The sequence below is a fragment of the Electrona antarctica genome (assembly GCF_951216825.1).
Source record: "Electrona antarctica genome assembly, contig: scaffold_71, whole genome shotgun sequence".
Taxonomy (NCBI): domain Eukaryota; kingdom Metazoa; phylum Chordata; class Actinopteri; order Myctophiformes; family Myctophidae; genus Electrona; species Electrona antarctica.
The window spans coordinates 277,765-292,764 of NW_027637292.1; the positions used below are offsets into that span (position 1 = coordinate 277,765).

Here is a 15,000-nt window from a genome sequence, read left to right on the forward strand (position 1 = left end):
CTAAGCTAGGTGTAGTTTTATGATTTTGCAGTATTTGTTAGTTTTGCAGTAGGGTATTAGCAGTTTGTTGTAGTTTTGTGCTTTTAGTTGCGATTTTAGTCGACTAAATCTACAGTTGATTGAGTCGACTAAAATGTATTCTGGGGGGCCTTGATGCCGTCGTAATGACTGATTTTACACTGATCTACAAGCTCACAACGCATCGCGCTGCGGCGCGTTGTGAGCTTGTAGATCGGCTATTTTCAGCACACAACCGTGTAAAAAAAAAAAGTGTAAAATGACTTATCCTGGATCTCTTGTCTCTTGGTCATTTATATACTTTAGCTTTGCAGCGTTTTGTAGTTTGTTGTAGTTTTGTAGGTTGTTGTAGTTTTGTAGTTTTTTGTAGTTCTTTACCTTCTGCTGAGCATCTGAAAACAGCATGTCCCAGAAGCCACCAGGATGAGCAGCAGCAGCGGGATGGTGGGAATGATGATGTACACCAACAGCATCCCTGATTGGACAGACAGACAGACAGACAGACAGACAGACAGACAGACAGGTTAGTGCCCTTTGGTGTCACCAACACTACAACCGTGTGTGTGTGTGTGTGTGTGTGTGTGTGTGTGTGTGTGTGTGTGTGTGTGTGTGTGTGTGTGTGTGTGTGTGTGTGTGTGTGTGTGTGTGTGTGTGTGTGTGTGTGTGTGTGTGTGTGTGTGTGTGTGTGTGTGTGTGCGCGCGCTACCTGATGGTCCAGCCATAACAACGTGCGTGTGTGTCTCTTCACTGACATCTGGTGCTTTGACTGGCTTTGTATCTGCTGTTGCCTCTGACACACGCACACGCACACACACGCACGCACCCACAGACACACGCACGCACACAGAAATTCATGTCACTTTCGGACCAAATGGTAAGTTACGCCAGTTAAAGTAATGTCACATTTAGCAGCGAACCAGGTCCCCCCCCCCCCCCCCTCCTCCAGTGTGAGTCACCACTGGTTATTGATTTATTAATTTTTATTTATTGATTGGGACTTGGTGTTTCTCTGGACTGAAGCATGATGGGACTTGGTGTTTCTCTGGACTGAAGCATGATGGGACTTGGTGTTCCTCTGGACTGAAGCATGATGGGACTTGGTGTTCCTCTGGACTGAAGCATGATGGGACTTGGTGTTCCTCTGGACTGAAGCATGATGGGACTTGGTGTTCCTCTGGACTGAAGCATGATGGGACTTGGTGTTTCTCTGGACTGAAGCATGATGGGACTTGGTGTTTCTCTGGACTGAAGCATGATGGGACTTGGTGTTCCTCTGAACTGAAGCATGATGGGACTTGGTGTTCCTCTGAACTGAAGCATGATGGGACTTGGTGTTCCTCTGGACTGAAGCATGATGGGACTTGGTGTTCCTCTGAACTGAAGCATGATGGGACTTGGTGTTTCTCTGGACTGAAGCATGATGGGACTTGGTGTTCCTCTGAACTGAAGCATGATGGGACTTGGTGTGTCTCTGATCTTCTCTGACCTTCAGAGCACTAGTAGTCACTAGTCAGTGTTGATTTCGTCGACTAAAACTAAGACAAAAAATGTTCGTCAACGACCTTTTTTCCCTGAGGAAAACTATATGGAAATTAAATAAAAACTGAGCTATGATGACTAAGACTAAATATATCGACAATTTCGTCCACACAAGTAAAAACCTATTTGAGCCAAAATTAGCTTCTACTCCTCCGGAACCTTGAATAGTCATTTTTTGGTGTTCTGTTAGAGTATAGCGTGGTTGATCTCCAGATGGTGGTCTGTGTTTTGAGAGTATAGCTAGCGTGGTTGATCTCCAGATGGTGTTGTGTGTTTTGTGATGAGTATAGCTAGCGTGGTTGATCTCCAGATCTCTCAAAAACAACCCACATCATCTGCTCCGTTCGACGTCATTGATTGGTCAGCTCTGAGTTATGACCTCATGCTTTAAACCGTGGCTTGTCGTTTGGGACAGACTCTGGTGGTCTCCGTGGGGGATGACATCATCGATGCGTGCCTTCATCGCCGACGGTACGCTGTCAGCCAGCGTCTCCCTCAATGTTTCCCCTCAGACTGACCTCAGACTGACCTCCAGACTGACCTCAGACTGACCTCCAGACTGACCAGGGCGGGGGGGCGATGGGGCTCAAGAGGTCCCCTCAAAGGTAATCACACTTTAAGCATTTGACCTCCAGTAACCTCCAGAGGTTAATAACAACAAGCCAGACTAAATATAAATATAAGATTTAGAAACTTTTAGTGTTCCTCTTCAACAAACATTCTTTGTTCTGTACAAAACACTGAAGTACTTAAACCAGAAACCTAACAGCAGTGCATGTCCGACCACAGTTTCCGCATGTCGGTCAATCGGTGTGTCGGAACTCCATGTGCATCCCCGTCCATTATGCATCTTGCCTAGTTAGCAGGTGCTAACTAGGCAAGTTAGAAAGTTACCTAGTTAGTTAGCAGGTGCTAACTAGGTGCAACTTCCCATAGACAGCCCATTCATCCAAACAGAAAAGTCCAAAAATCTGCTTGTATTAAACAACGTCAAACTCACCAACATTGCAGCTGTACGGAAAGCTTGAATTATCCTCTTTCTATCTGCAAAGTGGTTGTTTCATAAAGATCCACAGTAGACATGTTATGAGCTACTTCCTTTTATGTATGTCAAATGGAATACCTAGTTACCACCTTGTTGGCAAGAAAGCTCTGAAGACTGACCAGTCCATCGACTCCACCTCTAAAGACTGACCAGTCCATCAACTCCACCTCTAAAGACTGACCAGTCCATCGACTCCAACTCTAAATACTGACCAGTCCATCGACTCCACCTCTAATGACTGACCAGTCCATCGACTCCACCTCTAATGACTGACCAGTCCATCGACTCCACCTCTAATGACTGACCAGTCCATCGACTCCACCTCTAAATACTGACCAGTCCATCGACTCCACCTCCCTCCCCTGTTTATATCCTGAGCTAGTCGCGATAGATTTATTCTTACCTCCCGTTGTTGTCGATCGACTTTGAAGTGGTGTGGCTATTGTTAGCTGCTACACACACATTCACAACAACATCCGGTCCGTCGGTAAAAGTGGTCCGTGTTTATAAATCGACTGGGCACTATAATGTAAAGGATTAAATAACCCTTAACTTAACTATAATGTAATGGATTAAATAACCCCGGGCGTTCTACTGGAGGCGCTGTTTGATCTTCTGTCTAAAGGAGACACACACCAGTGGTCAGACTTATGGATGGACAGGTACAGGTGATTGACAGGTGATGCTGTGATGTCATGTTCTTGCTCACCTGTAGCTCCGCCCTCTGGCCTGTCTCCATGTTCCTTCACCAGATGACTCTCTGACAGACAGACAGGTGGGCAGACAGACAGGCAGACAGACAGGCAGACAGGCAGGCAGACAGACAGACAGACAGACAGACAGACAGACAGACAGGATAAGGATAACAGATCACATACTTGAAAGTGTGACCGGATGACTCTCTGACAGACAGACAGACAGACAGACAGACAGACAGGCAGGCAGAAAGACAGGCAGAGAGACAGGCAGACAGATAGGCAGACATGCAGGCAGAGAGACAGAAAGACAGACTTAATATGGCTAGCAGAGCACATATGTGTGTTTGTGCGTGCGTGCGTGCGTGCGTGCGTGCGTGCATGCATGCATGCGTGCGTGTATATAATGAGTTTACAGTACTGAAAAAGTAAAAGTATTCAGAGTATTTTTACCGGGTTCGTATTTGCATATGAAGTTGTGCTTCATGTTGCAGCGGTCGTCGTTCCATTGGTAGAGATAAGCTCCGCCCAGACCAGGAAGTGCAGTGGGTTGGTGGTACATCACCACACAGGCCTCCCCCCCGCACGACGGCTCGTCGAAATACCAGTTCCTACACACACATGCACGCACGCACGCACGCACGCGCACACGCACACGCACACGCGCACACACATTCACTTGCATTCAATGGTCCACGTTCAAATGGCTGTATCTCCAAATCGGCACAATGCATGTCATTTTCTGGTGAAAACAAAGTTTTTCAACGGCCTGTAGCAGGCGCTGTGATACGCTATTCCACTATGACTCGCGTCCGCTTTTGGCTTCCATCTTGGATGCTAAAGCATATAGCATCAATGCTAGCGAGCTAAAATGGGGTCCATCCTTACTCTCGAAAACGCCCAATGTTCCCGTCGCGCTCACCGGATGATCGGAAAAGACCTCCGAACATCGCCGATCTGTCCAACACATCGGACAGCGTTTTAGTTTCAGAGAAAAAAGCGTGAAAAGGCGCGGCCTAAAACAGAAGATAATGGTTATAGAGCGGCGCAGCCCCGCCCCCTCGAGAGACAGCCCCGCCCCCTCGAGAGACCCGCTAAAATAATTCCCCGTTCATTTACCTCAAAGACTTTTCAAAAAGTATTACGGTTACGTCTTAAAGTATTAAAGTATTACGGTTACGGCAAAATATTTGGACCAAACTAATAATATTTTTGTTTGTTGTCATGATTTGTCACGACTCGAGTTGGCTTTGTCCGCGGCGTAACCGTTTTTAAATAAATACTTTTTTAAATGTCTATGAGGAAAAATGCATTGGGAATTATTTCCTGGGCCTGGCGTCGAGGGGGGCGGGACTGCGCCGCCCACACAATCAGTGTTGGCAGGGCCCTGGCAACCACGCACACACGCACACGCGCACACACACACACCTGAACGTGGCAGGACTGTTGTCGGTCCACTGGTAGAGGTCGGGACAGGAGCTGAGGGTGTTGCTGATTGGCTCAGGGTTGGTGTGAGTGGGCGTGTCCACCCTGCGTAGACCAATCCAGAAGTCTCCGTCGCTGATACTGGACCCGCCCACCGAGCCGGTGCGCATCTCCTTGATTGGACGAGAGGGGGAGGGGGGAGGAGTTATTGTTTATATGCACGCATGCAGTTGAAGGTTGTATTACATTTAGAATTCAGATTTACAATTTACAATTACAATTTACAATTTAGGCATTTAGCAGACGCTCTTAATCCAGAGCTATTTACATTAAGCAAGAACAAAAGTATGGGACTACATCACATATATAAAAAGCATTTATCAAGAAACATGCGTAAGCTAAGAATGTAGCTAGAACATATCTATATAATGACACTGTACATATAAACTATACATATATACTATACTATGCTGTACATATATACTATGAAGGGCTATGACTACATACAATGCAATTATTGTGCTGTCTACATAACATGCTATAAGTCTGTATCAAATGCTATCTAAATCTAAAAAAGTGCTGTCTAAGGGGGTAGGGTAAGTGCTATGGGCCAAGGTGGAGTCTGAAAAGGTGGGTTTTCAGACTACGGCGGAAGATTGGGAGTGATGCTGCCGTTCTGACTGCAACGGGGAGTGCATTCCACAGTTTTGGAGCCAGAAGGGAGAAGAGTTTGGGACGTGTGGAGCGTTGTCCCGGCGTTTTTAGTGAGGGTACTTCCAGCTTCCCTGCATTGGCTGATCTGAGCCGGATCTGCGCGGGAGGGTTTGTATATAATAATGATTAGTAGAGTGTTTATCCAGAATCTTCTAAATCCTGACAGTTTTCTGAAAGCCCTCATGTTTCTATGTCAGTGGTGCTCAAACTATTTCATGTCAAGATTATATGTAGTTGGTTTAGAAGATTTGAGTTAAAAAACATTTGCTGTGAAATTATATATATATATATTCCAAGAATTGCACACGTTTTCACGACTTTTCAAAAAATCTACGAGCTCTACAAGCTTGTAGATCTGCTATTTCTCAGCAGCTAAAGTATGAATGGGATAATGTCTATATTAACACAACGAGTGTAAAAGCCCCCCCCCCCCCCCCCCCCCCCCTTCCGTTCCCTACAAAAACCGGGAGGGATAATATGTTCCTCCAAACGAGAGGCTTGTTGACGCTCCTTAGATTAGGAGACAGAAGTATATCCGTCTGGTCAGAACCATGGAGAGCTCCTTAGATTAGGAGACAGAAGTATATCCGTCTGGTCAGAACCATGGAGAGCTCCTTAGATTAGGAGACAGAAGTATATCCGTCTGGTCAGGACCATGGAGAGCTCCTTAGATTAGGACGGAAGTCTGGCCGTCTGGTCAGAACCATGGAGAGCTCCTTAGATTAGGAGACAGAAGTATATCCGTCTGGTCAGAACCATGGAGAGCTCCTTAGATTAGGAGACAGAAGTATATCCGTCTGGTCAGGACCATGGAGAGCTCCTTAGATTAGGACGGAAGTCTGGCCGTCTGGTCAGAACCATGGAGAGCTCCTTAGATTAGGAGACAGAAGTATATCCGTCTGGTCAGAACCATGGAGAGCTCCTTAGATTAGGAGACAGAAGTATATCCGTCTGGTCAGAACCATGGAGAGCTCCTTAGATTAGGAGACAGAAGTATATCCGTCTGGTCAGAACCATGGAGAGCTCCTTAGATTAGGACGGAAGTCTGGCCGTCTGGTCAGGACCATGGAGAGCTCCTTAGATTAGGAGACAGAAGTATATCCGTCTGGTCAGAACCATGGAGAGCTCCTTAGATTAGGACGGAAGTCTGGCCGTCTGGTCAGGACCATGGAGAGCTCCTTAGATTAGGAGACAGAAGTATATCCGTCTGGTCAGAACCATGGAGAGCTCCTTAGATTAGGAGACAGAAGTATATCCGTCTGGTCAGGACCATGGAGAGCTCCTTAGATTAGGAGACAGAAGTATATCCGTCTGGTCAGAACCATGGAGAGCTCCTTAGATTAGGAGACAGAAGTATATCCGTCTGGTCAGAACCATGGAGAGCTCCTTAGATTAGGAGACAGAAGTATATCCGTCTGGTCAGAACCATGGAGAGCTCCTTAGATTAGGAGACAGAAGTGAACATGTCTGGTCAGAACCATGGAGAGCTCCTTAGATTAGGAGACAGAAGTGAACCTGTCTGGTCAGAACCATGGAGAGCTCCCTAGATTAGGAGACAGAAGTATATCCGTCTGGTCAGAACCATGGAGAGCTCCTTAGATTAGGAGACAGAAGTATATCCGTCTGGTCAGAACCATGGAGAGCTCCTTAGATTAGGAGACAGAAGTATATCCGTCTGGTCAGAACCATGGAGAGCTCCTTAGATTAGGAGACAGAAGTATATCCGTCTGGTCAGAACCATGGAGAGCTCCTTAGATTAGGAGACAGAAGTGAACATGTCTGGTCAGAACCATGGAGAGCTCCTTAGATTAGGAGACAGAAGTGAACCTGTCTGGTCAGAACCATGGAGAGCTCCCTAGATTAGGAGACAGAAGTATATCCGTCTGGTCAGAACCATGGAGAGCTCCTTAGATTAGGAGACAGAAGTATATCCGTCTGGTCAGAACCATGGAGAGCTCCTTAGATTAGGAGACAGAAGTATATCCGTCTGGTCAGAACCATGGAGAGCTCCCTAGATTAGGAGACAGAAGTATATCCGTCTGGTCAGAACCATGGAGAGCTCCTTAGATTAGGAGACAGAAGTATATCCGTCTGGTCAGAACCATGGAGAGCTCCTTAGATTAGGAGACAGAAGTATATCCGTCTGGTCAGAACCATGGAGAGCTCCTTAGATTAGGAGACAGAAGTATATCCGTCTGGTCAGGACCATGGAGAGCTCCTTAGATTAGGAGACGGAAGTATATCCGTCTGGTCAGGACCATGGAGAGCTCCTTAGATTAGGAGACGGAAGTATATCCGTCTGGTCAGAACCATGGAGAGCTCCTTAGATTAGGAGACGGAAGTATATCCGTCTGGTCAGAACCATGGAGAGCTCCTTAGATTAGGAGACAGAAGTATATCCGTCTGGTCAGAACCATGGAGAGCTCTTTAGATTAGGAGACAGAAGTATATCCGTCTGGTCAGGACCATGGAGAGCTCCTTAGATTAGGAGACAGAAGTATATCCGTCTGGTCAGAACCATGGAGAGCTCCTTAGATTAGGAGACAGAAGTGAACCTGTCTGGTCAGAACCATGGAGAGCTCCTTAGATTAGGAGACAGAAGTATATCCGTCTGGTCAGAACCATGGAGAGCTCCTTAGATTAGGAGACAGAAGTCTGGCCGTCTGGTCAGAACCATGGAGAGCTCCTTAGATTAGGAGACAGAAGTGAACCCGTCTGGTCAGAACCATGGAGAGCTCCTTAGATTAGGAGACAGAAGTATATCCGTCTGGTCAGAACCATGGAGAGCTCCTTAGATTAGGAGACAGAAGTATATCCGTCTGGTCAGAACCATGGAGAGCTCCTTAGATTAGGAGACAGAAGTATATCCGTCTGGTCAGAACCATGGAGAGCTCCTTAGATTAGGAGACAGAAGTATATCCGTCTGGTCAGAACCATGGAGAGCTCCTTAGATTAGGAGACAGAAGTGAACCCGTCTGGTCAGGACCATGGAGAGCTCCTTAGATTAGGAGACAGAAGTGAACGTGTCTGGTCAGAACCATGGAGAGCTCCCTAGATTAGGAGACAGAAGTGAACCTGTCTGGTCAGAACCATGGAGAGCTCCTTAGATTAGGAGACTCCTGGTCTCTAAACTGCCTCCCCCTGGCCGGCCGCGGCGCCTGATGGAGGGGAAAGGAACTGGTTGGAATAACGTGTTCCTTCCACGCGCTACGTCCAACCAGGGAAACTCCCCCCTGTCAGGTGTAAAGGAGCAACTTGGACACTCAAGCATGAAGGAAGCATGGGATCGCGGGATAAAAAATATTTTAAAAAAAAAGAAAGATTAGGAGACAGAAGTCTGGCCCGTCTGGTCAGGACCATGGAGAGCTCCCTAGATTAGGAGACAGAAGTCTGGCCCGTCTGGTCAGAACCATGGAGAGCTCCTTAGATTAGGAGACAGAAGTATATCCGTCTGGTCAGAACCATGGAGAGCTCCTTAGATTAGGACAGAAGTCTTGCCGTCTGGTCAGAACCATGGAGAGCTCCTTAGATTAGGAGACAGAAGTCTGGCCGTCTGGTCAGAACCATGGAGAGCTCCTTAGATTAGGAGACAGAAGTGAACCCGTCTGGTCAGAACCATGGAGAGCTCCTTAGATTAGGAGACAGAAGTGAATCCGTCTGGTCAGAACCATGGAGAGCTCCTTAGATTAGGAGACAGAAGTGAACCCGTCTGGTCAGATCATGGAGAGCTCCTTAGATTAGGAGACAGAAGTGAACCCGTCTGGTCAGACCATGGAGAGCTCCTTAGATTGGGAGACAGAAGTGAACCCGTCTGGTCAGAACCATGGAGAGCTCCTTAGATTAGGACGGAAGTGAACCTGTCTGGTCAGAACCATGGAGAGCTCCTAAAATTAGGAGACAGAAGTGAACCTGTCTGGTCAGAACCATGGAGAGCTCCTTAGATTAGGAGACAGAAGTGAACCCGTCTGGTCAGAACCATGGAGAGCTCCTTAGATTAGGAGACAGAAGTGAACCCGTCTGGTCAGAACCATGGAGAGCTCCTTAATTTAGGAGACAGAAGTGAACCTGTCTGGTCAGGACCATGGAGAGCTCCTTAGATTAGGAGACAGAAGTGAACCTGTCTGGTCAGAACCATGGAGAGCTCCTTAGATTAGGAGACAGAAGTAAACCTGTCTGGTCAGAACCATGGAGAGCTCCTTAGATTAGGAGACAGAAGTTAACCTGTCTGGTCAGAACCATGGAGAGCTCCTTAGATTAGGAGACAGAAGTGAACCTGTCTGGTCAGAACCATGGAGAGCTCCTTAGATTAGGAGACAGAAGTGAACCCGTCTGGTCAGAACCATGGAGAGCTCCTTAGATTAGGAGACAGAAGTGAATCCGTCTGGTCAGAACCATGGAGAGCTCCTTAGATTAGGAGACAGAAGTGAACCCGTCTGGTCAGGCCATGGAGAGCTCCTTAGATTAGGAGACAGAAGTGAACCCGTCTGGTCAGACCATGGAGAGCTCCTTAGATTGGGAGACAGAAGTGAACCCGTCTGGTCAGAACCATGGAGAGCTCCTTAGATTAGGACGGAAGTGAACCTGTCTGGTCAGAACCATGGAGAGCTCCTAAAATTAGGAGACAGAAGTGAACCTGTCTGGTCAGAACCATGGAGAGCTCCTTAGATTAGGAGACAGAAGTGAACCCGTCTGGTCAGAACCATGGAGAGCTCCTTAGATTAGGAGACAGAAGTGAACCCGTCTGGTCAGAACCATGGAGAGCTCCTTAGATTAGGAGACAGAAGTGAACCTGTCTGGTCAGGACCATGGAGAGCTCCTTAGATTAGGAGACAGAAGTGAACCTGTCTGGTCAGAACCATGGAGAGCTCCTTAGATTAGGAGACAGAAGTAAACCTGTCTGGTCAGAACCATGGAGAGCTCCTTAGATTAGGAGACAGAAGTTAACCTGTCTGGTCAGAACCATGGAGAGCTCCTTAGATTAGGAGACAGAAGTGAACCTGTCTGGTCAGAACCATGGAGAGCTCCTTAGATTAGGAGACAGAAGTGAACCCGTCTGGTCAGAACCATGGAGAGCTCCTTAGATTAGGACGGAAGTAAACCTGTCTGGTCAGAACCATGGAGAGCTCCTTAGATTAGGAGACAGAAGTGAACCTGTCTAGTCAGAACCATGGAGAGCTCCTTAGATTAGGAGACAGAAGTGAACCTGTCTGGTCAGAACCATGGAGAGCTCCTTAGATTAGGAGACAGAAGTGAACCTGTCTGGTCAGAACCATGGAGAGCTCCTTAGATTAGGAGACAGAAGTGAACCCGTCTGGTCAGAACCATGGAGAGCTCCTTAGATTAGGAGACAGAAGTGAACCCGTCTGGTCAGAACCATGGAGAGCTCCTTAGATTAGGAGACAGAAGTGAACCCGTCTGGTCAGAACCATGGAGAGCTCCTTAGATTAGGAGACAGAAGTGAACCTGTCTGGTCAGAACCATGGAGAGCTCCTTAGATTAGGAGACAGAAGTGAACCCGTCTGGTAAGAACCATGGAGAGCTCCTTAGATTAGGAGACAGAAGTGAACCCGTCTGGTCAGAACCATGGAGAGCTCCTTAGATTAGGAGACAGAAGTGAACCCGTCTGGTCAGAACCATGGAGAGCTCCTTAGATTAGGAGACAGAAGTGAACCTGTCTGGTCAGAACCATGGAGAGCTCCTTAGATTAGGAGACAGAAGTGAACCCGTCTGGTCAGAACCATGGAGAGCTCCTTAGATTAGGAGACAGAAGTGAACCCGTCTGGTAAGAACCATGGAGTACGGTGCAGAAGGAGAGACACAAAATAAATAAATCTGGTTTTTTTAATTTTTTGTTTGATATGTAATATATTAAAAAAGTGCTATGACGTCGAAGGTGTTCGGCACAAACAAGGGACCATTATTTTCCCTCCTATGCCACCATAACGCCCTACCAACAGTCATTAAGACATCACTCTAGCTGATGGGGCGTGTCCACTCAGTCTAGATGAGGGGGCGTGTCCACTCAGTATAGATGAGGGGGCGTGTCTGTAGGGGGCATGCCTGAAGGGGGCGTGTCCACTCAGTCTAGATGAGAGGGCGTGTCCGCTCAGTCTAGATGAGTTGGCGTGTCCGCTCAGTCTAGATGAGGGGCGTGTCCACTCAGTCTAGATGAGGGGCGTGTCCACTCAGTCTAGATGAGAGGGCGTGTCCGCTCAGTCTAGATGAGGGGGCGTGTCCACTCAGTCTAGATGAGGGGGCGTGTCCGCTCAGTCTAGATGAGAGGGCGTGTCCGCTCAGTCTAGATGAGGGGCGTGTCCACTCAGTCTAGATGAGGGGCGTGTCCACTCAGTCTAGATGAGAGGGCGTGTCCGCTCAGTCTAGATGAGGGGGCGTGTCCACTCAGTCTAGATGAGGGGGCGTGTCCGCTCAGTCTAGATGAGAGGGCGTGTCCGCTCAGTCTAGATGAGGGGCGTGTCCACTCAGTCTAGATGAGAGGGCGTGTCCGCTCAGTCTAGATGAGGGGGCGTGTCCACTCAGTCTAGATGAGGGGGCGTGTCCACTCAGTCTAGATGAGGGGGCGTGTCCACTCAGTCTAGATGAGTTGGCGTGTCCACTCAGTCTAGATGAGGGGGCGTGTCCACTCAGTCTAGATGAGGGGGCGTGTCTGTAGGGGGCGTGCCTGAAGGGGGCGTGTCCACTCAGTCTAGATGAGGGGGCGTGTCCACTCAGTCTAGATGAGGGGGCGTGTCCACTCAGTCTAGATGAGGGGGCGTGTCCGCTCAGTCTAGATGAGAGGGTGTGTCCGCTCAGTCTAGATGAGGGGGCGTGTCCACTCAGTCTAGATGAGGGGGCGTGTCCACTCAGTCTAGATGAGGGGGCGTGCCTGAAGGGGGCGTGTCTGAATGGGGGCGTGTCCACTCAGTCTAGATGAGAGGGCGTGTCCGCTCAGTCTAGATGAGAGGGCGTGTCCGCTCAGTCTAGATGAGAGGGCGTGTCCACTCAGTCTAGATGAGAGGGCGTGTCCGCTCAGTCTAGATGAGAGGGCGTGTCCGCTCAGTCTAGATGAGGGGGCGTGTCCGCTCAGTCTAGATGAGGGGGCGTGTCCGCTCAGTCTAGATGAGGGGGCGTGTCCACTCAGTCTAGATGAGGGGGCGTGTCTGAAGGGGGCGTGTCCACTCAGTCTAGTTGGGGGGGTGTCTGAAGGGGGCGTGTCCACTCAGTCTAGATGGCTCCCCCATATCTTGCCAGCATGAATGAACCCTACAAACCCTCCCGCGCACTCAGATCAGCCAACGCAGGGAAGCTGGAAGTACCCTCACTAAAAACGCCGGGACAACGCTCCACACGTCCCAAACTCTTCTCCCTTCTGGCCCCAAAACTGTGGAATGCACTTCCCGTTGCAATCAGAACTGCAGCATCACTCCCGATCTTCCACCGTAGTCTGAAAACCCACCTTTTCAGACTCCATCATGGCCCATAGCACTTACCCTACCCCCTTAGACAGCACTTCTTAGACTTATATAGCATTTGAAACAGACTTATAGCATGTCATCTAGACAGCACAATAAGTGCATTGTATGTAGTCATAGCACTTCATAGTATATATGTACAGCATAGTATAGCATATATGTATAGTTTATATGTATAGTGTCATTATATAGATATGTTCTAGTTATAGTTTATATGTATAGTGTCATTATATAGATATGCTCTAGTTACGTTCTTACGCATGTTTCGCGATAAATGCATTTTACATATGTGATGTATTCCCATGCTTTTTGTTCTTGCTTAATGTAAGTCGCTCTGGATTAAAAGCGTCTGCTAAATGCCTAAATTGCAAATTGTAAATTGTAGATGAGGGGGGTGTCTGAAGGGGGCGTGTCCCAATGTCACATCAGATTTCTTTCTGCTTTGGGGATGAAATTTGAAAAAAAGATCCTCAGTATAAGAATTTAGACAAAATGATAACTTACCGTTGACAGGCTAATAGACTGGCTTTAACAACATGCATAGTAACATAGATCTATAACTTGAACTGCACTCTGTGGAGTGCCTACTTGCTTGTTGCACACTAGTAGGCCATTTATGGCCTACTAGTGCGCAAGCAGAGCGAGCAAGTACTGTCGACCGCTACAAACTGTCAAATCTCAGCTTCTCTTTGAAAGAACGATTGAAATATTGAATTATTAGGTTTAGCTATTTGCTACGTACCTACTTTTTGCACGTAAAAAAGTAGTATTATGAAGTATATCGTAATAAAGATGTGGATTAAAGCAGGGGTAACGTTTTTGGCCGGGGACCCCCGGAAATGCTTTGGCAATGTCTCGGGACCCCCGCCCGCCCCCTCCCGACCCCCAATATAAATTGACTGCTACAATAACCTTAAACCATTTTGGGCGGGAACCCATTTTGGTGTTTTAAGCATTGTTATAATTTAGCTATTGAAAAATAGCAGATCTACAAGCTCATAGCGCGCCACTCGGTGGCGCGCTATGAGCTTGTAGATCTGCTATTTTTGAAAAATCGTGAAAATAAAATTTGAAAATAATTTGGGGACCCCCTAAAATAATTTGGCGACCCCCCTAGGGGTCGCGACCCACGGGTTGAGAACCCCTGGATTAAAGGACCCAATGCCTTCGATGGTGACGTATATCTCGATCAGTGTTGTGTGGATTAAAGGAAATGCCTCTATGTATATGTAGCCTATATGTAATTTGTAAGTTGATTAGTGGTATACTGTGGTTACTTTTGATGCGTATGCACCGTCCCAGCATATGACGTCAGGGTATAACTGGTATGTATAGCTAGCTCTCAATGATGACTGGCTCTCAATGATGACATAATAAAGATGTGGATTAAAGGACCCAATGCCTTCAATGGTGACATATATCTCGATCGGTGGATTACAGGAAATGCTTCTATGTATATGTAATTTGTAAGTTGATTAGTGGTATACTGTGGTTACTTTTGATGCGTATGCACCGTCCCAGCATATGACGTCAGGGTATAACTGGCGTCATATGCTAGCTCTCAATGATGACTAGCTCTCAATGATGACATAATAAAGATGTGGATTAAAGGTCCCAATGCCAGAGTGTAATTGGTTTTCGATGGTGACGTAATGACGATATGTTTTAGTGTCGGGAGGATTAGAGGTAATGCTCCTATGTATACATGTATGTAGTCTGGCACCACTGCCGTATCAGGCACAAGTAGTCATTACGTCATTTGCTGGGACGGTGCATACGCATCGTCCTGGGCGAAACTAGTACTTGCGCGCTCTGCTTGCGCAAGTAATAACATAGATATATAATAACATAGATCTATAATAACATAGATCTATAGTAACATAGATCTATAATAACATAGATCTATAATAACATAGATATATAGTAACATAGATCTATAGTAACATAGATCTATAATAACAGATCTATAATAACATATAACATAAATCTATAATAACATAGATCTATAGTAACATAGATCTATAATAACATAGATCTATAATAACATAGATATATAGTAACATAGATCTATAGTAACATAGACCTATAATAACAT

The 15,000-nt window shown here is 47.0% G+C and overlaps 1 protein-coding gene across 1 annotated transcript in view; it reads right to left on the reverse strand.

Moving 5' to 3' along the window:
- LOC306919015 (chondrolectin-like) overlaps window positions 1–15,000 on the reverse strand; it is a gene marked incomplete at its 3' end in the record, with an annotated part of 22,786 nt that overhangs the window by 7,338 nt on the left and 448 nt on the right. The window contains exons 2-5 of the mRNA XM_079531857.1: window positions 4,726–4,895; window positions 3,751–3,908; window positions 3,312–3,362; window positions 397–493 (exon numbers count right to left, since the gene is read on the reverse strand). Of these exons, the coding sequence (XP_079387983.1) occupies window positions 397–493; window positions 3,312–3,362; window positions 3,751–3,908; window positions 4,726–4,895 (476 nt within the window). The remainder of the gene's footprint in view (window positions 1–396; window positions 494–3,311; window positions 3,363–3,750; window positions 3,909–4,725; window positions 4,896–15,000) is intronic.